This window comes from Ovis canadensis, chromosome 3, assembly GCF_042477335.2.
Source record: "Ovis canadensis isolate MfBH-ARS-UI-01 breed Bighorn chromosome 3, ARS-UI_OviCan_v2, whole genome shotgun sequence".
In the NCBI taxonomy this organism is placed as follows: Eukaryota; Metazoa; Chordata; class Mammalia; order Artiodactyla; family Bovidae; genus Ovis; species Ovis canadensis.
In genome coordinates, this window is record NC_091247.1 from 211,320,630 (window position 1) to 211,346,544 (window position 25,915).

Sequence of the window (25,915 nt, forward strand, 5' to 3'; positions counted from 1 at the left end):
GAGCAGTCTGAGAGAGCATGACCCAGAGGACATATTGATGTTGGGTCTTCCAGGCTGTAGTACTGTGAGACCGTCAGTTCCTGGTGATTTAAATCATGCAGTGCATGGCACTTTGTTATGGCAGCAGTAGCATTAGTACAATTCATTTCTGAAACTGTACAAACTCCTGGGTCCTTGTTTTTAAAGTAAAAGACTGACTCGAGAATCAATGATTGATTTTTTGTCGGTTGTTTCATGAGGGCGGTCTTTCCACCTTGCTTATAGTTTCCTTCGTTGTGCCAAAGCTTTTGAGTTTAATTAGGTCCCATTTGTTTATTTTTTATTTTTATTTCCATTATTCTGGGAGGTGGGTCATAGAAGATCTTGCTGTGATTTATGTTGAAGAATGTTCTACCCATGTTTTCCTCTAAGAGTTTAATAGTTTTTTTGTCTTACATTTAGGTCTTTCATCCATTTTGAGTTTTTTTTGTGTGTGTGGTGTTAGAAAGTGTTCTAATTTCACTCTTTTACATGTAGTTGACCAATTTTCCCAGCACCCCTAGTTGAAGAGAGAAATGTGAAGATGTAGAAATAAAGACTAGCTATTGGGCTGGGGAACTGGCAACTCTTTAGATTAGAATTCAACCACATAGCAGAATCACTGAACTCCTATTTCTCTGAGATATATTAAAGAATGACACACATTGCTAAGTTATTTTTACAAGAAGCAGACCCGCTCCAAATGAAACCTGCTGATCATATTGCATAGACTCTAGACTGATTGAAACTGGAAAATTGATGATGCTTGAAACTTGACCTTGATGCCAACCAATCCAAGAATTGTCCATGAGTTGATCACACATTGCTCCTTGAACACTGTAAAACTGCTCACTAGCCCACTCCCGGGTGGGTCACACAGTCTTGAGTGCATTAGCCCTCTGTGGCCCTCTTTGCCTGACAGCACAATAAAAGTTACTCTTTTCTACTTCACCCAAAACCTGTCTCTATGTTTCTATATGGCACCAGAGAACACAAGCAGAGTTTTGGCACCATTATCAATATCAGCTTCTTTTCATTTCTATGTTTCATCTTATTCAGATACAAGCATAACCTAGAATGTCCACTGCTTCTTTCAGGAAATGTATTTTAAGGAAAATACATTCTCTCAGCATTTCAGTACAGTCAAATCTAGTTTTGTCTATCACTCGACAAAAGTGAGTAAAAGCAGCCCTCACCATGTCACTCTTGTCTTTATTGCTGTATCCAGTGAACTTGCTTCAGTAAATAACTCCCATGTCCTCTTGAGGACCATTTCCTTTTCTTCCTTACTAAAGAATAGTAGATTTACAAAATTAACTTCAAATGTTCAATATAGCAGTTCAACACTTTTATACTGTATATATATAGTTATAGATGCAAAGAACAAATATGTGTTTGCCAGGAAGGAGTGGGGGGAGCAGAGAGAAAGAAAGAGGAAGAGTGAGAAACCAAAACCTCCAGTTACAAAATAAATGAGTTGTAAGTATGAAACGTACAGTGCAGGGAATAGAGTCAATAACTGTGTAATATATTTGCAAGCTGACATGTCGTAACTGGACTTATCATGGTGATTGGTTTGAAATCCACTGTCTTGTAATTAAAGTATTATTCATGAAATAGCTTCCTTGTCTTTTTAAACATTCATACAAAGCCCAGTCTTCTCTGTGTGTCTGTGGCAAGTGGCCTTCTGACTAAAAATGTGTGGTTCACTGTGTGACTCTTTCACTACCCAAATTAGCTTAGCTTGACTTTTTCAGTTACTCAGGAAGTTCCGACCTCAAACGGTTGCCTCTGGTCTTAGCTCTCTAATAAGAGCTGGAGGTAAAATGCATGATATAAATATGGTAGAGAAAGATGCTTTCCAACTGTGTGGATTGTGAAAAGAGGTAAGAATTTGGGCTGTAAGGAATGAGGGTGAGGACTGAGGTAATAAAATAATGCTACTGATAAGGCTCTAGTATCTACACAGGAAAAGTGGTTCACAGGTACAGGTTTCAAGGATGAGAGACCTTGAAAGAATGATATAATTTATAAAATTTTAAATGTGTTTATAATTTGTATAAAAATAAGCAGATATGGAAATTCTTGTTCTCACAGGTAATGGAAAGGAAATATTAAGAGAAAGAGACAAGAGAATGGAAATAGGTAAAGCTTATGACTGACAATAGAGTGATTAATTTCACTGGGAAAAATACATACTGTAAAGTGTTACACAGATGCAGCATATTATTATTATGAAATAAAGTATAAAACTTATCAGGGAGGCTCACAGGAGAGAAAATATTAAAAGGCAAGTAAAAAAAATTTACCAATTTAAAAAAGTGAACAATTCCAGATAAAAATTTAAGAGAACATTCAAATAAAATATCTTCCATTAGACGCCGTATAAAAAGAAAAATGTGTGTGTTTATATATATGTGTGTGTGTATGTGAACATATACATATACATACATATATATGAGATTGAAATTAAAAATCATCTATTAAGATTTTGTTTGATGACCTATTAAGTGAAAAAAGTGACTTTTACCTGTTGGAGAAAATTGGGGTGTTATAATTTAGGATGGGAAAATTTTCCTTATCCTTGATAAAAGTAGCAGTCAATTTAGATAGAAGGCAATTCAGAGGAGGAAAAACATGGTTTCTAATTCTTGTTAAATGACTTCATTTATTTCTTCATTCCTTTGGTAAATTGGGTATCTTTATAATAGCTGCTTGAAATATTTTCTAGGTAATTCCAACATCTGTGTCACGTCAGCACAGCTTCTGTTGATTGCCTTTCCCCATACAAGTCCAAATTCTCATGGCTGCTAATATGCTGAATAGTTTTGGATTGTCTTCTGGACATTTTTAATAAATATTTTGTTAGGAGACTCTTTGTTTAAATGTCTGGAATATATCCAAATTTTTGGTTTGAGCAGACAATCACTTTGGCTAGGTTCAGGCTTTCTGTTGGTTCTGGTTCCAGTTCAGTTTTCAGAGCCCTTGTAGTGTTATTTGGATATTTCTTGCAAGTGAATCAACCAAAGGCCAGTGTGGAATGTGGGCAATGTTATTCTATGAAGAGTTTAGGTCTCAGTGTCTTTGGTACATTAGAGTTGGGTGTAGGCAGCACAGCTCATGTGTCTATGGACAGGGGAGGTGCAGGAATTTGCTACCCTCTAATCACATGGTGGTGGTTTTTCTGGTGGCCAGACACTCCCTTGAAACTATACAGAACCTTCACAATGAGTGATCACTAGCATAACAAAGTTATTTCTTCTATGACTTAAGAAATGGAAAAAAATTATGATTTTTGAAGCTCTTTGCCAGGAATCAGAGGTAAAGATCAAATATATTTTTTATAACACAGTTTTCAGTCACCCAGGTGGTGCTAGTGGTAAAGAATCCCCCTGCCAGTGCAGGAGATGCAAGAGATGCAGTTTCAATCCTGGGTGGGGAAGATCCCCTGAGGTAGGCAATGGCACCCTGCTCCAGTATTCTTGCCTGAAAACTTTCATGGGTAGAGGAGCCTGGTAGGCTATAGCCCATGGCACTGCAGAGGGTCATACATGATTAAGCACAGGAAACAAAAACAAAAAGTTAAGCACAGTTTGAAAAGTATCAGAGCTTAGATATGGCAGAAATATTGTAATCATCACACTGGAAACTTTTTTAAAACTATGACTGACATGCTAAGGACTCCAATGCAAAATATGGACACCATGAAGAATAAATAGGTAGTGTAAGGAGAACATAGAAATTATAAGAAAGGAAAAATAAATGTCAGAGAATCAAAAACACTTACAAAGATAAGGAGTGTCTGATGGTCTCATTAAAAGATTAGACTAAGGAGAGACTCTCTGAGTTTAGGAAAGAGAAACAGAAACATCCAAAACTGAAAAGTTAAAAGAAAACAACTGAAAAGAAAGAAAAGAAAACCCAAAACAATCTCCAAGAATTGTGGGGTAATTACAAAAAGTACAACATGTAATGCGGACACCAAAAGGAGAAGAAAGAAGTGGAAGCAATATTTTAAGAAACAGTGACTGAGAATTTACCCCAAATTAATATCAGACACTAAAGCACAGATCTAGGAAGCTCGGAGAAAACCAAGCAGCATAAATCTGTGCGCACGCGCACACACACACACCTCCATCAAATACATCTGGGTATATCATAGTCAAATTGCAGAAAGTCAAACAAAAATTGAGAAAAGGTTTGGAAAGAAGCAAGAAGAAAAAAAGTTACCTTGCCACCTTTTGTTATCTAAGAAGCCAGGTAAACAAGCAGAGTGTAGTGAAATGTTCAAATTGTTGAGAGGAAAAAAAAATTACCAACCTAGAATTCTATATTCTCTGAAATCCCCTTCAAAGTGAAGGGGAAATAAAGATTTTTTCCAGAATAAAAACCTTCAGGGAATTTGTAGCCAGGAGACCTTCCTTGTAAGAATGTTAAAATAAGGAAAGAACAGAAAGAGGTAAGGAAAGTGATCCAAGTCAGAAACTAGGATCTACTTTGAGGAATAAATGAGAAAATTTAAAATGTATCTTTCCTATTCTTAATTGATCACACTGGTAACAGCTTGATCAAAATAATGACTGATTAGGTTCTTGTAGTTTATGCATAAGTGGAATGAATGGCAGTAACGATGTAATGGACAAGAGTATAACTAGGATTATTTTGATATTGTAAGATATTGCACTACTCGTTTGAGGTTTACAGTATTAATTGAAAACATATTTGAGCTAGTTGTAATTTTGTGTTACAAGCATCAGGGCAATCACTAAAAATATTTTTTTTAAAGAAAGAAGTGCAATGGATACAAGATAGGGGAGAAAATGCAATAATCTAAGCTGCCCAGCTAAAACTACGTAAGGCTGAAGAAGTAGAAGAGAAAATGGAAACAAAGAACAATAGCAACAAATAGAAAACATTTACATACATGTCAGACATTAATTCATCTGTTTAAATAATCATCTTCACGTCAATGGTTTAAATAGACCAGCTAAAAGAAATCGTCAGAGTGAAACAAAAACAAGATGCAGTTTTGTATTTTCTGCAAAAAATCCACTTTAAAGATGAAGATATATGTAGTCAAAGAAAAAGGAAATGGATGGAGAAAGATATTCCTTTTGAATACTAATCAAAAGAAAGCTGGAGTAGCTACACTATATTAATTTCACACAGAGCAACTTCTAAACAAGAAAACTTATCAGAGAAAAAGAAGGACATTACATAACCATAAAACAATTAATTCTCCAAGAAGACAGTTCTTTTGTATATGAACCTAACAACAGTGTCAAGATGTAAGGTAGAACCTGATAGAACTGCTAGGAGAGACAGGTGAATTCACTATTATAGCTGAAGACTTCTGTAACCCTCTGTCAGAAATGGGCAGACCCATCTAGCAGAAAATCACAACACAGTTGTACTAACAGCACCATCAATCAACTGTATGTAAAATAATTGACATGTATAAGCTACTTTATTTAATGACAGCAGAATATACATTTGTCTTGAGGTTATGTTGAATATTTGCCATGTTAGACCACATTCAGAAAAATTATAGCTTAAAAAATTAAAAGAATAGAAATCAGATAATGTATGTGCTCAGGCCATAGTGGAATTAAACCAGAATCAGATGGCTACATAGAAATATAACTAGAAAATCCTAAATACAGGAGATTTAACAACATATTTCTAAACAATATATGAGTCAAAGAGGACATTTCAAGAAACTTTTGAAAATATTTTTAACTAAATGAAAATATAACTTCAGAATTTGTGACATAGAGTAAAATAAGTGTTTAGAGGAAAGTTTACTACATTGAATGCATATATTCAAAAAGAATAAATATCTAAAAACAAATATTTAAGCTTTAACCATAGTAAACCAGAAAAAGAAGGGAAATGCAAAGTGAAAAGAAACGAAATTGAACAGTAGATATCAATAGGGACGATCAATGAAATCGAAAGGTGGCTCCTTGAAAAAGATCAATAAAGTTGATAAGCCTCTACAAAGCAAAGCTGGTTCTTCAGAAGAAATAAATAAAATTGATAAACCTCAAGTGAACTGAGGAAAATAGAGAGAAGACACAAATCAATAATATTAGAAATAAAAAAGAAGAAATACTACAGAATCTTTGGATATCAAAGATAGTGAAAGAAAATTCTGAAAATTCCTAATCCTACAAAGTCATTGTACAGTCTTGCTTCAGTTGGATCTTAACAGTCTGTGGGATTGCAGAGGTGTCAGGACTGAGCGACTAACACACACACACACACAGTACTACAGAGTCTTTGGACATCAAAAGATGGTGAAAGAAAACTATGAAAAATATTAATCCCACAGATTCATTGCACAGTCTTTCTTCACTTGGATCTTAACGTCTATACATTTCACAAGCACACATACTGAAGAAGGTTAATGTTTCTAATTACTATAAAATGGATTGAGCTATATATGGTTCATTGTTTAAAAGCAAGTTAGCTGGAGTTCCTTTTGCTCAACATCTGGAAGAAAGCTATTATTTTTATTCTAGGTCAGCACCTTTGAATCAACTTTCTACAGTGGTGGAAATATTCCACATCAGTGCAGCCATAATTGTAGCCACTAGCCACCTGGAGCTGGTGAGCACTTGAAATATGGCTAGATTTAAAATTTTTATTTAATTATAATTGATTTAAATTTTAATACTCAAAAGTGATTAATGACTATCCTATTGCACAGCAGTTCTAAAGGCTTCCCTTGTGGCTCAGCTGGTAAAGAATCCACCTGCAATGCAGGAGACCTGGATTGAATCCCTGGGTTGGGAAGAGCCCTGTAGAAGGGAAAGCCAACCCACTACAGTATTCTGTCCTAGAGAATTCCATGGACTATATAGTCCATGGGGCCACAAGAGTCAGACACGACAGAGTGACTTTCACTTCACTCACTGCAGGTGGTGGTGGCACACTCAGTGCGGCCGAGAGCCACCCCATGTTCGAGGTCAGAGACAGCGGCCTAGAGTGCCAGGCTGCAATGGCGCAGGAATGGCCGAGAGGAGATATCCTGCATCCAAGGTCAGGGGCGACAGCCGGGAGGAGATACCCTGCGCCCGAGGCCAGGGATGGCGGCCGGGAGGAACCACCCCACGTCCGAGGTCAGGGGCGACGGCCGAGAGGAGCCACCCCGCATCCAAGGCCAGGGGTGGCCCCCGAGGCCAGAGCAGTGACCGGGAGGAGCAATCCCATGCCCAAGACCAGGGGCGGGGGCTGGGAGGAACAAACAACCCCGTGGCTGCCAGGCGCAGGAGGGCCTAGAGGAGCCATCCCATGATGAAGGTCAGGAAGGGCGTCGGGAGGAGATACCCCTCATCCAAGGTAAGGAGAAGCGGCTGTGCTTTGCTGGAGCAGCTGTGAAGAGATACCCCACACCCAAGGTAAGAGAAACCCAAGTAAGATGGTAGGTGTTGCAAGAGGGCATCAGAAGGCAGACACACTGAAGCCATACTCACAGAAATTAGATCTAGTCAATCTAGTAACACTAGGACGACAGCCTTGTCTAACTCAATGAAACTAAGCCATGCCTGCGGGGCAACCCAAGACAGGTGGGTCAAGGTAGAGAGGTCTGACAGAATGTGGTGCACTGGAGAAGGGAATGGCAAGCCACTTCAGTATTCTTGCCTTGAGAACCCTGTGAACAGTATGAAAAAGCAAAATGATAGGATACTGAAAGAAGTACACCCCAGGTCAGTAGGTGCCCAATATGCTACTGGAGGTCAGTGGAGAAATAACTCCTGAAAGAATGAAGAGATGGAGCCAGAGCAAAAACAATACCCCCTGTGGATGTGACTGGTGATAGAAGCAAGGTCCAATGCTGTAAAGAGCAATATTGCATGGCAACCTGGAATGTCAGGTCCATGAATCAAGGCAAATTGGAAGTGGTCAAACAGGAGATGACAAGAGTGAACATCGACATTCTAGGAATCAGCGAACTAAAATGGACTGGAATGGGTGAATTTAACTCAGATGACCATTATATCTATTACTGTGGGCAGGAATCCCTCTGAAGAAATGGAGTAGCCATCATGGTCAACAAAAGAGTCTGAAATGCAGTACTTGGATGCAATCTCAAAAATGACAGAATGATCTCTGTTCATCTCCAAGGCAAACCATTCAATATCACAGTTATCCAAGTCTATGCCCCAACCACTAACGCTGAAGAAGCTGAAGTTGAACAGCTCTATGAAGACCTACAAGACCTTTTAGAACTAACACCCCAAAAAGATGTCCTTTTCATTATAGAGGACTGGAATGCAAAAGTAGGAAGTCAAGAAACACCTGGAGTAACAGGCAAATTTGGCCTTGGAATGCAGAATGAAGCAGGGCAAAGACTAATAGAGTTTTGCCAAGGTAATGCACTGGTCATAGCAAACACCTCTTCCAACAACACAAGAGAAGACTCTACACATGGACATCACCATATGGTCAACACCGAAATCAGATTGATTATATTCTCTGCAGCAAAAGATGGAGAAGCTCTATACAGTCAGCAAAAACAAGACCAGGACCTGACTGTGGCTCAGATCATGAACTCCTTATTACCAAATTCAGACTGAAATTAAAGGAAGCAGGGAAAACTGCTAGACCATTCAGGTATGACCTAAATCAAATCCCTTATGATTATACAGTGGAAGTGAGAAATAGATTTAAGGGCCTAGATCTGATAAATAGAGTGCCTGATGAACTATGGACTGAGGTTTGTGACATTGTACAGGAGACAGGGATGAAGACCATCCCCATGGAAAAGAAACGCAAAAAAGCAAAATGGCTGTCTGGGAAAGCCTTACAAATAGCTGTGAAAAGAAGAGAAATGAAAAGCCAAGGAGAAAAGGAAAGATATAAGCATCAGAAAGCAGTTCCAAAGAATCGCAAGAAGAGATAAGAAAGCCTTCTTCAATGACCAATGCAAAGAAATAGAGGAAAAGAACAGAATGGGAAAGACTAGAGATCTCTTCAAGAAAATTAGAGATATCAAGGGAGCATTTCATGCAAAGATGGGCTCCATAAGGACAGAAATGGTATGGACCTAACAGAAGCAGAAGAAATTAAGAAGAGATGGCCAGAATACACAGAAGAACTGTACAAAAAGGATCTTCATGACCCGGATAATCACAATGGTGTGATCACTCATCTAGAGCCAGACATCTTGGAATGTGAAGTCAAGTGGGCCTTAGAAAGCATCACTACGAACAAAGCTAGTGGATCTGATGGAATTCCAGTAGAGCTATTTAAAATCCTGAAAGATGATGCTGTGAAAGTGCTGCACTCAATATGTCAGCAAATGTGGAAAACTCAGCAGTGGCCACAGGACAGGAAAAGTTCAGTTTTCATTCCAATCCCAAAGAAAGGCAATGCCAAAGAATGCTCAAACTACCGCACAATTGCACTCATCTCACACGTTAGTAAAGTAATGCTCAAAATTCTCCAAGCTAGGCTTCAGCAATATGTGAACTGTGGACTTCCGATGTTCAAGCTGATTTTACAAAAGGCAGAGGAACCAGAGATCAAATTGCAAACATCCGCTGGATCATCAAAAAAGCAAGAGAGTTCCAGAAAAACATGTATTTCTGCTTTATTGACTATGCCAAACCCTTTGACTGTGTGGATCACAGTAAACTGTGGGAAATTCTGAGAAAGATGGGAATACCAGACCACCTTACCTGCCTCTTGACAAACCTCTATGCAGGTCAGGAAGCAACAGTTAGAACTGGACATGGAGCAACAGACTGGTTCCAAATAGGAAAAGGAGTATGTCAAGGCTGTATATTGTCACCCTGCTTATTTAACTTCTATGAAGAGTACATCATGAGAAACGCTGGGCTGGAAGAAGCACAAGCTGGAATCAAGATTGCCAGGAGAAATATCAATAACCTCAGATATGCAGATGACACCACCCTTATGGCAGAAAGTGAAGAGGACCTAAAAAGCCTCTTGATGAAAGTGAAAGAGGAGAGTGAAAAAGTTGACTTAAAGCTCAACATTCAGAAAATGAAGATCATGGCATCTGGTCCCATCACTTCATGGGAAATAGATGGGGAAACAGTGTCAGACTTTATTTTAGGGGACTCCAAAATCATTACAGATGGTGATTGCAGCCATGAAACTAAAAGATGCTTACTCCTTGGAAGGAAAGTTGTGACCAACCTAGACAGCATATTGAAAAGCAGAGACATTACTTTGACAACAAACGTCCATCTAGCCAAGGCTATGGTTTTTCCAGTAGTCATGTAAGGATGTGAGAGTTGGACTGTGAAGAAAGCTGAGTGCCAAAGAATTGATGCTTTTGAACTGTCCTGTTGGAGAAGACTCTTGAGAGTCCCTTGGACTGCAAGGAGATCCAACCAGTCCATTCTGAAGGAGATCAGCCCTGCGATTTCTTTAGAAGGAATGATGCTAAAGCTGAAATCCAGTACTTTGGCCACCTCATGCGAAGAGGTGACTCATAGGAAAAGACTCTGATGCTGGGAGGGATTGGGGGCAGGAGAAGAAGGGGACGACAGAGGATAAGATGGTTGGATGGCATCACCAACTCGATATACGTGAGTCTGAGTGAACTCCGGGAGTTGGTGATGGGCAGGGAAGCCTGGCGTGGTGCAATTCATGGAGTTGCAAAGCGTTGGGCATGACTGAGCGACTGAACTGAACTGAACTGAGGATATAATGACTTGGACAACATATACACTATATACGTTAAATTTCATATAAGTAACTTATTGTGTGTCTTAAGCATAAAATTATACAGATTCAAAGAGATGTAAATATTAAAAAAAAGCATCCTTGGTATGCAGGAAAAATTACTTTGCTAGTAAACAAGTAAATAGATCTTCAGTATTTCCAAATGCGTAAGAATGGAAATATGTAACTATTTATTTACAGGTGCCTGTGAATATAAGTTTATACCACTGGGAGGCAGTATAACTTTAGGTTAAAAAGGACTGTAGCACAGAAACAAATTTGTGTACAAATCTCAGCTATTTTATTCAGTGATTCTGTGAATTCAACCAGATACGATAACCTTTTCTTTTTTTTTTCCAGATATGGTAACCTTTTTAAAGCTCAACATTCAGATCATGGCATCCGGTCTCATCACTTCATGGCAAATAGATGGGGAAACAGTGGAAACAGTAGCTGACTTTATTTGGGGGGTGGGGGGGGCACTCCAAAATCACTGCAGATGGGGATTGCAGCCATGAAATTAAAAGACAGTTACTCCTTGGAAGGAAAGTTTTGACCAACCTAGACAGCATATTAAAAAGCAGAAACATTACTTTGTCAATAAAGGTCCATCTAGTCAAGGCTATGGTTTTTCCAGTGGTCATATATGGATGTGAGAGTTGGACTGTGAAGAAAGCTGAGCACTGAAGAATTGATGCTTTTGAACTGTGGTGTTGGAGAAGACTCTTGAGAGTCCCTTGGACTGCAAGGAGATCCAACCAGTGCATCCTAAAGGAGATCAGTCCTGGATGTTCATTGGAAGGACTGATGTTAAAGCTGAAACTCCAATATTTTGGCCACCTGATGTGAAGAACTGACTCTTTTGAAAAGACCCTGATGTTGGGAAAGATGGAAGGCAGGAGGAGAAGGGGACGACAGAGGATGAGATGGTTAGATGGCATCACCTACTCAATGGACATGAGTTTGGGTAAACTCTGGGAGTTAGTGATGGACAGGGAGGCCTGGTGTGCTGGAGTTCATGGGGTCACAAACAGTCAGACATGACTAAGCATCTGAACTGACTGAGTGACTAACAAATCTATGTCTGTGAAGTAAACCGAAGCAACTGCAGTTCTCACCAAAGGATCACTACCTTTCATTTATTGGTACCCAGTGATAGAAAGGAATTTTTTCTGCACATTTTATTTAATCTTTTTAGTTGATTCAGGCAGGAAAATAAATCTGCTCCACGTTATTCCATTTTGACAGGGAAAAGAAATTTGTGGAGTAGATTTTTTAAGTTAAAAGCACTTTGCATTTTATAAATCTAAAGCTCTTGTGAACTTGACTTATCTTGTTGCAGCTCACTTACTGGATGGGAGTTTACTGCTTTCACTTCTGACTTTCTATTTTTGCAACTACTTATGAAACAGTGTGATATGCTCTTGATTAAATAGAGACATTACTATGATGGCGACAGAGAGAAAATGTTTCAGAGAGACCCTACCTCCGGAGAAAACGTGGAAGAGGGGCGATCTGGTAAGTGAAAATTGATAAACTTTGACAAAGTAAAATGGGGGCTGGGGAGGGAAATAATACTTATTCCACTGACTACTGACAAGATAGAAATTGCACTTCAGGAGTATCAGTACTTCACAATTCACTCTGTAGAAGGAGAGATGGTTTGAAGGTCTAGAAGTGGCTGAGAGGGCAGGTAAGTGTTATCTCAATTATTATGCTACTGTTTATGCTATTTAAATATTTCACATCAATTACGTTACAGGAGGTTAATAGAAAAATGCTCTTTGGGTTTATTTTATTAGTCTTTATATTTTCCCCAGGTTGCTGGCAATTTGCACTCTGGCAAGTCACATTACAATATTAAATAACCGATGATTATATCTCAGAGTAATGGTAAACAAACACCAACATTTGGTAATACATATACTAGTTGTAAAAGTTGCCCAAAACTACTGTATAGCACAGGGAGCTGTGTTCAATATTATGTAACAATCTAAATGAAAAAAGAATTTTTAAAAGAATAAATACATATATATGCTTTAAAAAATTAACTATGACACCTATGCTGCAGTGTGATTGAATCTAGTAATCACATGTTTAGAGCCTGTTATTTGTTAGGCATAGAGCTACAAAGACAAACTACATTTAGACCCTGATTTCAGGGCTTCATCATCTCAGGGACAGACAAATGAGTTACTATAACTTGATGTGATTAGTGTGAGAAGTGAAACTTAGGGAGTTGGTGGCCCACTCCAGTGTTCTTGCCTGGAGAATCCCAGGGACGGGGAAGCCTGGTGGGCTGCCGTCTCTGGGGTCTCGCAGAGACGGACATGACTGAAGTGACTTAGCAGCAGCAGCAGCAGCAGCAGCAGCAGCAGCAGCAGCAGCAGCAGCAGCAGCAGCAGCAGCAGCAGCAGCAGGGAGTTGGTGATGGCATTATTGTGAAGTTACTTTTCATCTGGGCCTTGAATGATACTGTCACTTTTTCTGAAAGAAATAGGAATAAAAGTCAATTTTATTCAAAAAAATTCCAAGTAAATACAAAAGTGTACTTTCCTTCCCTTGGTGACAAAAATGCCCTGCAAAGTTTCCTTTTGGGGTAAAGGGTAAATGTGATTTTTCAGTGAGATCATTAAATGTTTCAGCTAAAATCTATTGAGGCCCATTTTGTGTCCAGATAATTTTCTCTTGTCTCTCCCTCTCTGTCTCTCTTCCCCTTTATGTCTCGGGGTCTGCTATACTTCTGTGTTTTCTCTCTCTCTCTTTCTCCATTTCTTTGATTCCAGTGGATCTTTATGGCCAAGCTTTATGTCATCCTGTTTAGAGTACGATACCAAAGTAGTTTATGTAATGTGTCTTACCAGAGATTTTCAGTAGTGAACATAAAAAATATGAGCATCTTTTAAACTTAACCATTTTAGTCAAACAATTTTTAAAAATTTATTTATTTTTCAAAGGATAATTGCTTTAAAATATTGTGTTGATTTCTGCCAAAAATCAACATGAATCAGCCATAAGTATAACAGTTTTGATTTAGTGAGAGCATCAGTAGTAATACAACATAGTGATTGATTATTAAAAGCATTTGTTGAAATATAATATTTATATGGTTAATGTTGTTATTATCAACATCCCTGCATTACAAAAAATAATTATAACCTCCTTCTACTCTCCCCAGTTGATATTAGCTGAGAATTAATTTCTTGCTGCTGCTGCTGCTGCTAAGTCACTTCAGTTGTGTCCAAACCTATGCGACCCCATAGACGGCAGCCCACCAGGCTCCCCCTTCCCTGGGATTCTCCAGGCAAGAACACTGGAGTGGGTTGCCATTTCCTTCTCCTGTTCCCTAAAGAGACTTTTGTTTAATAAAACCATGAATAATTATTGACTAAAAAAAGCATTGCCCCCAAACTGGGAATATTGATATAAATATCCTACTTTATAATTTAGAAAACAAATGTGTGGGTTTGGAAATAGGATGCTAAAGCCATCCACCAGAAAATCCTTTAACATTTTTAGTTTATAAGAAATTTGATGAGAAAGAGAAAGAGTATAGCTCATGCATGTTTGTACTTCAGCCCAGCAGAAAGAATACCTTTTACTGAACATCTATTTCCTGGTAAAAACGTGCATTTCCATCTTTCTTTCCTTCTCCCTTTCTCTGAATTTTTTTTTTTTAATCAAGGACAAGACGATATTGAATTTCCTAAAACACAGGATTCATGCTTAATCAAAAAGAAAGTTCTTGAAGAGATTTAATGTTTACTAGCTAAGCCAAGGGCTTATGTAGCTGAAACTATTTGAGCAGTGCAAGTGTGAAAGCCATTTTTTTTTTTAATTTAAACTGTTCTTGTAAGTTAACTAGGTTTTCTAGAACATAAAACTAAAGTTAAAACCAATAGACCAGTATTATGATTCATTTCTCTGTTCTTCTGTGAGATAATCCCTAACTATTTTTCAAATTAATAAATTGGTGGGTTGTTTTTTTTTTTTTTTTTCTTTTGGAGTATAATATAAGGCATTTAAATTTAGAGGGAGACAAGAAGAGACAAACCATAGGAGAGTGAGAAGAAATTTTCCTTTGCTTTTCTGGTTGGTTTAAGAATTCAATTGATTTGACATAGATAACAGGAGAAAATAAAAGAAAAGTTGGCTAACAAATATACATGGGACAGATTCAGGAAATCTGAGTAACTGATCAAAATGGCCAAAAACCTCACATGAAATACCGTCTCCAGCTAAAGACAAAAGATGTTGGGGGTGGTGGCTTGGGTTGCAGAGGGGCAGAATGTCATTGACATGGACATGAAAAAAGGGGAAGTTGGGTGAATAAACATTTGCAGGGCGATAAAGAGAAGGTAGACACAAAGCAAAGTCTGAGAGTCTGATCTCCAGGGCCTGCCCACTGTTCTACACCACATTCAGGGCCATATTCTTTGCCAGAAGTCCTTGGGGTGAAAGGAGGCCTGGGTTCCCAGGAGCCTGCCAGGAGCCTGGTGTCTCTTGGGTCATTGGAGCTGGCAAGCACTGCGGTGAGGGGTCCTGGGTTTGTGGGAGCCTGCAGGGAGTTACGTAAGGCTGCAGAGTCAAGCCTAATGTGATGCTGGGGAAAGCAGATCTGGGATGTGTAGTGAAGTCAGGTGCTGTTTTACCCTCCCCCTCCCTTTTCCCAAGAGGAATGGCTCTCTCTCTTTTCTGGACTGCCTAGTCCTGAGGGAAGGGTTTTGGGAGCCTGGTCCTAAAGAGTTCATCAGGAGCCAAGTGTCACAGGAGCCCCACCTGGAACTGCTGGAGTTGGCAGGTGCAGGGGGGAGACAGGCGCCTGGACTCCTAGGAGCCCACAGGAAGCCCTGGGTGGAAGCTCTCTGAGGCTGCATTATCTGCCTGGAATTGCTGGAGTACAAGGAGCTGGGATGAGGCAGGGAGTAGGTGTGCCTGGAATCCTTGGCTCTGGGGAAGGTATTTTTATGTGCCGATAATTTTCAAATTGATATTTCTACTTGGAGGTGAGTGGATGTGACTTCTAGAAACACTTTGACTTCTTTCTAATCTTTATGCCTTTTATTTACTTTTCTTGCCTCATTAGCACTAATAGAGTTCAGTTCAGTTCAGTCGCTCAGTCGTGTCCTACTCTTTGCGACCCCATGAATCGCAGCATGCCAGGCATCCCTGTCCATCACCATCTCCCGGAGTTCACTCAGACTCACGTCCATCGAGTCCGTGATGCCATCTAGCCATCTCATCCTCTGTCGTCCCCTTCTTCTCCTGCCCCCAATCCCTCCCAGCATCAGAGTCTTTTTCAATGAGTCAACACTTCGCATGAGGTGGCCAAAGTACTGGAGTTTCAGCTTCAGCATCATTCCCTCCAAAGAAATCCCAGGGTTGATCTCCTTCAGAATGGACTGGTTGGAACCTCTAGTAAAATGTTAAATTGGATTGGTGAGAGCAGACATCCTTTCCTTGTTCGTGACCTTTGGTGGAAGAGGTTCACTTTTTCACCATTAAATATCATATTAGCTGTACTATTTCTGCAAATGACAAGTATCGGTTTATGTCCTTCAATTCCTAATTTGTTGGGATTTGTTATCTTGGATGAATATTATGTTTTTCACATATTTTGTCTATACTTATTGAGATGATCATATCCTTTCTCTTCTCTTATTCTGTTAATATGATGAATTACATTGATTAATTTTCTAATGCTCTTCTCAGAACTTCTAACCAGATTTCTCATTTGAGGAGGTAAATCTGGATTTTTTTTTCATCCTGATTTCTACTCTTTTTGTTTCTTGCTATTTCCCTAGCTCTTCTTCCAATTACTGGAAGATTCTCTAGGGGGAAAAACTCAGTTTCTCTTACTCTGGTCCCCTTTGGGTCATGGCCATCATTTGTGGACTTTGATCTCTTGTGAAGACAGTTGGCAATAGGAGAGGTGAGGTACAGCTGACTTTACAGGTTGATTCTTTGTTAAATCAAGTCAAGTTTTTCTTCCTAATATGTCCATGAGATTGAGATTCTGACATTTGCATTTACAGGTAAATTACTCCAAATTCTTTATCTGCTGAGCCAATCGGGACGAATACTCCAAAGGATATGCCTAGCAATTATATCTTTTGTAACTTCTGCCAAGTTTTATCGTTTCATCTTCATTGCATCTCTAGCTGCAAATCTAATGCTATTTTATCCTCTTTTCCCAGGTAAGTTGTGTGTTCTCTAAACTTCACAATGTTCTTTGCACTTTTATATAGTCAATAAATGTTTATTGAGCTCCATTATGAACCAGGCACTGTGTGAAGTGCTTCACGTATGGTATACCATGAACAAAACATGCACAAACACACACACACACAAATCCCCATGCCAGTGAACTCCTATTCTATCAGGAAGACACAGATACTATAATAAAAAGTAACAGGGTGAGGAGTACAAGGGGCTTTCCTGGAAGCTTAGGTGGTGAAGAATCCACCTGCAATGCAGGAGACCCCAGTTCAATTCCTGGGTCTGGAAGATCTGCTGGAAAAGGGAAAGGCTACCCACTCCAGTATTCTTGGGCTTCCCTGTGGCTCAGCTGGTAAAGAATCCGCCTTCAGGGTGGGAGACCTGGGTTTGATCCCTGGGTTGGGAAGATCGCCTGGAGAAGAGAACTGCTACCCTCTCCAGTATTCTGACCTGGAGAATTCCATGGACTGTATAGTTCTTGGGGTCGCAAAGAGTCGGACATAACTGAGCAACTTTCACTCATTCATTCAAGGAGTACAAGTGTCTAGGGCAAGCCTTCTTGAGAGGATGACTTTTCAGCAAACTATTGAAGGAGATGAAGGAGCCATTGGCTATGTGAGGAAAGTATTCCAGATGGTGGGGACAAGTAGAATGAAAGGAGGAATCTCCTGATAGGTTTGACGAACAGCAAGGAGGCTTCTTCAGCTGAAGCAAGGTGAGGAGGAAGAAGAGTAATGGGCTGGGGGGTCACAGCATTATGAGTCAGTTAAAGATTTTGGATTTTGTTCTGAGTGCAATGGGGAGGAACTAGAAAAGAAAACTTGTAGGAGAGGAATGTCATGATCTGAATTTCATTGTAGAATAATCATTTTGACTATTACATTGAGAACAGATTGTTAGAAGAAAATTTAGACATAGGAACAGCTACTAGGACAAAGCTGTTGAAATCCACACTGCTGGGGTCCAGCCCTGGTGGATCCAGGGAATTCGAAGGTGGGGACGGAGTCGGCATCCTTAGAAATAACTTATTTAATTACAGATAGAGAGGGATTAGAAAATTAGCAGAGAAAAAGAGGCTGAATAACTTGGTTCACATGGAATACCAATCTCCCCTTAAGATCTATTTAGTCTTAAGATAGTGATAAAGTTACATTTTTACATAGCAAGGACACAATGATTTATAACAAAGTACAGCGATCTATTACAAAAGAGAAAATTCATTAACTCAAAAAGTCTAGTATTGCTAACCTTAAAAACCACTATATTTCCTTTTCTATATTCCAAATACATTGATTAATATATTCCCAGGTACCTAAGGATATGGAGGCCTGGCGGCAATCATTGACCCAACAATGAGAAAAGCCCTATGCTAATTAAGACTCTCAAAATACTCCAAAACTCTCTGTGCTGTTTATGGTTGAGAGGTAGTAAACAATCATGTGGGTAGTGGCAGGAGTATGGATAATCCTGTCACACAAGCTAGTCTGTCAGCAGAGAGGTTTGACCTGAGACACCCTTGTCATGCCCAGGGCAGGGAATTAGCAGTAATTATTGGTACAACAAATGAAAAACCCTTCACCAATATAATTCTTAACCAACCCACTATACTGACAATTTCCCCAAAGAATTTGCCTTTAGTAAGTCTAAAAATCTCCTGCCTCTCAGATTGGGAGGCTGTAAACAATCACATGTGGCCAGACGAACCTATACAGGTGAGCTAGATAACCTTCAGAGGAGTCCGTAAGCTGAAACACTCTTGTCATGCCCAGGAATTTTTATTAACTTGGAGCTGCATGTTTACTCCTTCTCCAAGAGAACTGGTGGGAAACAGCCCCCTATAAAGTCAGAGATGTAGGCGAGAGCATGAAACAGTACAGTAGATAGACTCTGGTTTTGGGGGTAGATGCTCAGGAACAGGGGGTTCCTGAGGCCTTTGCGTATGCCAAGCCTCCTTCCTCATGACCTTTGCCATGGGTGAAGTTCCTCACGCTGGCCTCCGGCACCACACCAGATAGGACAGTGGCTTGGCCCTGGTGATAACAGTGGAGGTGGGACAGGGTATCAGAATCTGTTTATTCTGAAAGTTGAGTCAACAGTATTTCTTATTAGGTTGGCTAAGAGAGGAAAAGCGAGATTATGAACCAAAAACATCTTGCTGGTTACAGAGTATCTAATCAGGGCCCATATATTTTTACACATATTTGACAGAAATTCACATGAAACAAAAAACTTCTGGAAACCCTATATCATATTTTTGGTACTAGAATCAGTATTTGGACTATGCTATATTTTGTCAACTAGAAGGTTTTATACCCTTAAGAAATGCAGCATAGTAAAATCTAGGAAAGGTAAGGAATTTACCTTTCTTTTGTCAAGAGTAAGAGGGACTGATATAAAGAGGCTGCGGGGAAAGGGAAATCCGTATGATGCTTGGAAAGAGTACTACAGAAATTAAATGCTACAGAAATTGATTTCTTCATAACAATCAGTGGCCATGGACCCCTGGGAAGTGAGGTACACAGATTCTCTTCTTGAAGATCAACTTTTGTACCTGAGATAAGACTATTTTTTTGTACTGATGGCTTTTGTACCTGAAATAAGACTGTTAGTGATGACTCCAGGAGGCAACAATTGAATGTACAATACATACTTCAAGACTGACCTTGGGTAAAAGTTCACCATATAAAATATATATGCATTTATTCATATATTAGTTTCTGTAGTACATTTTGTTCCAAGGCAATTCTCAATCTAATAAAATCATTTAGGGAAAGCAACTACTGCTAGCTTGCACTCAGCAAATGATCACATATCTCAATATTGCATTCTCCAAGAAACCAAAAGAAGAAAATGATCTTAGAAAAGACTGTTGTTTGGGGAAGCAGTGAAATGCAAACAAATTTCCAAATATTGACTAGCAGTTAGTGCTTTATAAATCATTATGGCTAGTAGCATCCTAAGAGGCATTAGTAATACTAGTTGGCAATGCATTATAGCTCAGCAGTTCTGCAAATAACCGAGAATTGGGCAGCATCCATAGAGGGTATTTATTACATAGCCAGGCATTTGAGAATGTCTTTCTGGAAGGAAAATATGATGATGAGGGAAATTATGTAATAAATGCTACTAAAATACATATAATGGAAAGCTATTTATTGGGAAAAGCAAACACATTTGGGCATGGAAGGCATTTCTAAAAATCTGTCTACCAATTGAAAATAGTTCCTGTTTGGATGTGAAGAAAAGCAAAATGCTATTTCCAAAAATCATAAAAGCACAAGAGTCTAGTTGATATTAGATCATGTTTTTCTTCAAACCCCTCATTTTGGAATTTCCCTGGTGGCTCAGACGGTAAAGAATCTGCCTGCAGTGCAGCAGACCTGGCTTCTATCCCTGGGTTGGGAAGATCCAATGGCCTGGAGAATTCCATCGACTGCATATTCAGACATGACTGAGTGACTTTCACACATATATGCTGTACAACATATATGCATATGTGTGTATATATGTGTGTATACATACATATGTAAAGAGAAAAAGACTGACCTCGGGATGGAAAGTGGAAAAATAGAGGAAAGGGATGAGAAAATTTGTTATATTCACTGTGTTTGTCCAACTTCTAGTGAGAAGGAGAGAGCTGGACTCACATGTTCTGCATGTCCCCTGCTTAAAAGGATGGATAGGATTTGGAAGTAAATGTTTTTATTTTTCGGAAGACACAAGGAATTGGACATTCAGTCAGACATTCTGTACTTCATTGGAAGCTGTCCTTGCTCAGTTTGAAACTAAGGACGAGCTGGTAAGAAATATTTGGGGATCATGTTCTTTGTTAAATATTTAGCCTCTGAGAAGTCTATAGGCTGCATAGGGTGACAGCTGAAAGAAGAGGAAGGATCCCATTCCAGGCAGACTTGGGGATCTGGAGTGCATATTAGTGCCTGATATTTCTTGAGTATGTTCTCTGTCTGGAATGCTGTGAGACAATTTGGACACATTCTCTCTTGTATCCTCATAGTTAACCTTTAAATAAAAGTATTGTTCCCATTGTACAAAGAAATATGGTAACATGTAATTTATCATCCAAATCAGGACATTTGGGGGAGTGAAAATGACAATATTAATAATATGTTGGTGCCGCAGTTATAACCTGGAACTTTCTCAGTCAAGCTGGGATGTGTGGTCACTTTAATGTAATTTAGGATCAGAGATATTTGAGTGACTTAAGCTGAGAACTGGAGACTAGTCTCCCACCAGATTCTAAACTTATCAATTATTTAGGCTGCCATTTAAATAGAGAAGGTCAAGGGGAAGAGGACTCAAGGGTAAAATGAAGGAGACATATGTTTTCACTTTCTGTGTTTTATAATAGAACTTCCTGATAAGATACAAAGGCCCTTTTGACCATTGGATTGGCCTTCATAGAGAATCATCACATCATGTTTGGCAATGGACAGACAACTCTAAATATAATGCCTCGTAAGTTTATAGACTTTCTTCTATTGTATTTATGTGTGATTTTGGGTATGAATTGTGTTTATGAGAAAATAAATTTAATATCATAAAGGTCATGAATTAAGAAATAGAAATCCTTTGTATGCTCTTCCATTTATTAGTTGCACCTTTGGAAAAACTAATATGATTTCAGTTGAAACCTTTATCATGACGATAACTTTGGATGTAGTCCTTCCACTTTTACCCACTGACTTAAACTGTGCTAATTCCCTACTTAAAAGGCAGAGAGAAAAGCTGAGGCACACGAGGGTCCTACAGTCTTGGAAAGCCACTAAGGATTGATATCCATAGAGCCTCAGTCCACTCTTTCATTTGCTAAGTTCATTCTTAAAAGGAAGGTTGTCAGGGAACCAGTGGAAATCCTCCCTAAATGATCTCTGGGAGGAACTTAGTAACATTCCTTGGATTGTGAGCGCTTCAGTGGGGATGTTTTGAATGTAATCATTACATTGGAGCAGATAGAATATAAGGGCACAGTCACTTCCCTTAATCAAAACTAAACCCTTTTAAGATTTTACTAGTAAGTAAACACTTTATTTTCACACATGTATGAAACAGGTCAGGAGAGCACTGAAAATATTCTTCACTCAAGGCCACTGGAAATGAAAATAATCAATAATAGATCAATAAATGATCAATAATAATAATAGAAAATGTTTTTTCAACCAAGTTGAGGACTAAACTAGACCATTTCCTAGATTACTCAGAGAAACTGCTCCAGAGAAACAGGGTTTCTAGCCCAGTTTTACATCTTGTCAGAACAGAGAACATTAAACAAGTCGGGGTTACATTTCTTTGAGGTTTCCCCTAGGAAAAAAAAAAAAAAAGAATAGACCAGCACATACACAGTGGATCAGTATGGCCCTAGCTCCTGGGAAGGGAGTCTTAGCACCAAAGGAGACCAGCACTGATGTCTCAAGAAGAGGGACATTTAATCTTTATTTCCAACATGGACATTTTTACTTCTGGTCAATGTATCCTTTTCTTTAATAATTAAAGCAGAAGTATAACATATGCTTGATAGGCCACAAACAGGTTGTTTTAAATAGCATTAAATTGATATATAAACCAGAATGACATCCCTATATCTCAATATGTGAAATTTTTGTCTATCACCATCCATGGCAACAGTTCACTTGGCTACCACAGCAAGCACTAGTTAAATACCTAGTCAACAACATAGCTGGATTTGGGATGGATGGTGATAATCTTCTGATACTCCAGCAGAGACTTTGAGAATACAAAAGGAACTAAATACAGAAATGGTATATATTTACTCAGAAGACTTATGAACAACAGATTTTCACTTTTCTCTTGTTCACATTAACAGTAACTGAAGTGGGGGTGCTGAAGCATACAGAGGAGGAATGAATGTAGATGTCCAGCCTATGCTTTTTTTAACATTTTTGTGCTTGGTTTTAGGTTTGCCATCACAGGAGATGCAACCTGTGGCTATCTGAATGACCTTGGAGTTAGCAGTGCCAGAAGTTATACAGATAGAAAATGGATTTGCAGCAAACAAATAATGTCTCCATGTCCTTAAATTCTTCAAGTCCTTTTTAGGGAATTTCACACACCATCTCCAAGAGATGCATTATAAATTATGAACAGTTGCTGCTCTATTGCTTGCTCTTCCAAAAATATCACCAACATTCATTTATAGTGTTGTTAACAGCAAGGAGACAAGCTATAATTGAATGATACAGGGATTTGGAAAAGCATGGTTCTAAATTAAATAGGTGTTATATAATATGAGTTGATATTTATGTTTTGAAGCCAGTCAATATGAATAAACGCCTCTTTTTATATACAGACAGTGCTTTCTTTGCACACATGGGACTATAAAAATAACTATAACTGAAGCCAGGCAAAGTCATTTTAATCACTGATGTTATTAATTGGTTAACATAGTTGAAATTCTCTTGGATCAGTTACAAATGTATGGGGAAAATTGTTTTGGACTTCCCTGGTGGCACGGTGGATAAGCATCTGCCTGCAAATTCAAGGAACATGTGTTCGATCACTGGTCCAGGAAGATTTCACATGCCACAGAACAGCTAAGCCCATGTGCCACAATACTGAGCCTGGATTCTAGAGTCCATGAGCTGCAACTATCGTAGCCCAAGTGTCCAAGAATCTGTCCTCTGCAACATGAGAAGGCACTGCAATGAGAAGCCACTGCAATGAGAAGACTATGCATTGCAGTGAAGAGTAGCCCTCACTCTCTGCAATTAGAGAAAGTGCAAAACAAGGAAGCCCCAGTGCAGCCCAAAATTAACTAATTCATTAAATTAAAAAAAAAAGACACATATATAGAGTAATTTTTAAAACTCCCAAGACTAGGGACTTACCTGGTTGTCCAGTGGCTAAGACTCTGCTCCCAATGCAGGAGGCCTGGGTTCGATCCCTGATCAGGGAGCTGGATCCTGCATGCTTAAACTATAAGATTCCCCAGGCTTGTCTCAGCCAAAAGTTCCCACTTGCAGCAACTAAAAATTCCACATGCTCTATAACAAAGTGAATCAGCTGTACAGCATGTAGAATCTTTGGTTGATGCATGTGAGATTTTACTCCAATTTAAAAAAAAAATCTTACCACAAAAAGCAGGAAAGAAGAAAGAAAGACATCACAGAAACTGGCAAGGAAAAAAAAAACAACAACAACAACAACAGGATTCCACATACCACAACCCATATAGATTCCTCATGCTGCCAGTAAGATCCAAGCAACCCCTCCCCCCAAAAATTAACTAAGAATAATATTTATTATAGACTCTATATTTTAAAACATTAGAAACACTGAAAAAATGCTTCGTACACTTCAATTCTCGGTGTTTATGTTATAAGTTAGAGTGTGCTAACTAAATGTTATCCCTATAAACCAATATTTTGGTTTTGGTATTTTGTATACCAATCTTTTACCCTTTATTGGATTTTAAAATCCTGCTTCCCCTCTAATTAAATCACAAATAGTTAGTTACTTCTACCCATTAGCCATGTGATACCCAATCTCAGAATATATGATTGAGTTTGATAAACAAAATGTTTTAAATTTTTACAGCATTAACTACACTGTACTCATGAGTCTACAAAAGTAGAAAATACTAACTTATAACATATCCTGTCTATGTACTTCCATTTCTCCTGACTCCTTACACCCGGTTTTAACTTGTTTTCGATATCTGTGACACTATTTCTGTTTTAAAAGTTCATTTGTAGCCTTTTTTTTAGATTTTACATGTAAGTGATATCATATGATATTTGTCTTCCTTGTTAGTTTCTTAGTGTAATTTTATGCAATCTTGTATTATTAATTTTCCATATATGTATAAATATTATATGTTTATATGTTTAGGGGCTTCCCTGATGGCTCAGCAGTAAAGAGGTGCCTGTAATGTAGGAGAGATGAGTTGCATTTCTGGGCTGGGACGATCCCCTGAAGAAGGAAATGGCTACCCCTTCCAGTATTCTTGCCTGTGAAATCTCATGGACAGAAGAGACTGGCAGGCTACAGTCCATGGGGTCTCAAAGAGTCATTTACAACATAGTGGCTAAACAACAACATAATCAAATGAACCAATTCTTCAAAGTAAATCTTCCACACATTCTATTAGTTCTGTTTTCCTGGAGAACCCTGACTGTCATAAGAAATTAATTCCTTACAAAGCAAACTGACTTAAGGGGACAGGGGACAGGAAGAATGCAAAATGCATTCTATTTCCTTTGCTTCCTTGGCTGGACAATTTGGAATCACAGGTGTTTGACAGGCTCACAGGAGGCATCAAAAAGAATGAACAGTCTGCTCAGCTTTGTCTAAAGATGTAACATTAAACACCTTAACCTTTTAAAATGTATTTATTTATATACTTATTCATTTATTCATAAGATTTATTCATATTCATTAAAGATGTAAATTTATAGAATTTATAACTACAAAAAACATAATATAAATCAATAGAAGTGCTGCTAAGCAAAATTGATATGACCATAAAGTGAAATAGTATGCAATAATAAAGTAAAACTATAATAGTGTGTGGAAGGAGCTATAAGATGTTGAGGAAATTGCTTGGTCATATGATAGTTCTATTTTAAATTTTTTCAGGAAATTCCATAATGTTTTCCATAGTGGCTTACCAATTTAAATCTTTACCAGCACTGCACAAGTGTTCCCTTTTCTACACATTCCTCCCAAAACTTGTCTCTTGTCTTTTTGATAATGTCCAATCTAACATTGTAGCTTTGATTTTTGTCTCTGATGATTAGTGATGTAGAACATCTTTTCATGTTCCTGCTTGCTGTCTGTATATCTTCTTTATAAAAATGTCTATTCATTTCCTCTCCTCATGTTTTAATTAAATTAGATGGTTTTTGTTGTTGTTCTTGCTGTCAGATTTTGGGACTGTGGGCTGGGACTCTAGTTCTGTTGTTGGTCAAGGCTTCTCTGGACCAGTACTTAACCCACACAT

The 25,915-nt window shown here is 38.6% G+C and overlaps 1 protein-coding gene across 8 annotated transcripts; it reads left to right on the forward strand.

Annotated features, from left to right (window-relative positions):
• Positions 1-1,772: 1,772 nt before the first annotated feature.
• LOC138437821 (C-type lectin domain family 2 member D11-like) lies at positions 1,773-23,262 on the forward strand. Of its 8 annotated transcripts, none has more exons than XM_069585753.1 (8): positions 1,773-1,904; positions 6,942-7,421; positions 11,080-11,686; positions 12,062-12,237; positions 16,755-16,916; positions 20,562-20,737; positions 21,308-21,414; positions 22,873-23,262. In XM_069585753.1, the coding sequence occupies exons 4-8, from the start codon at positions 12,186-12,188 to the stop codon at positions 22,991-22,993; spliced, it is 618 nt and encodes a 205-aa protein (XP_069441854.1). In that variant the 5' UTR covers positions 1,773-1,904; positions 6,942-7,421; positions 11,080-11,686; positions 12,062-12,185; the 3' UTR covers positions 22,994-23,262. The 8 variants fall into 8 exon arrangements, with proteins under 8 accessions (XP_069441854.1, XP_069441856.1, XP_069441858.1 ...); XM_069585755.1 differs by having other exon boundaries at positions 6,942-7,362; XM_069585757.1 differs by having other exon boundaries at positions 6,942-7,362; positions 11,080-11,648.
• Positions 23,263-25,915: the final 2,653 nt, after the last annotated feature.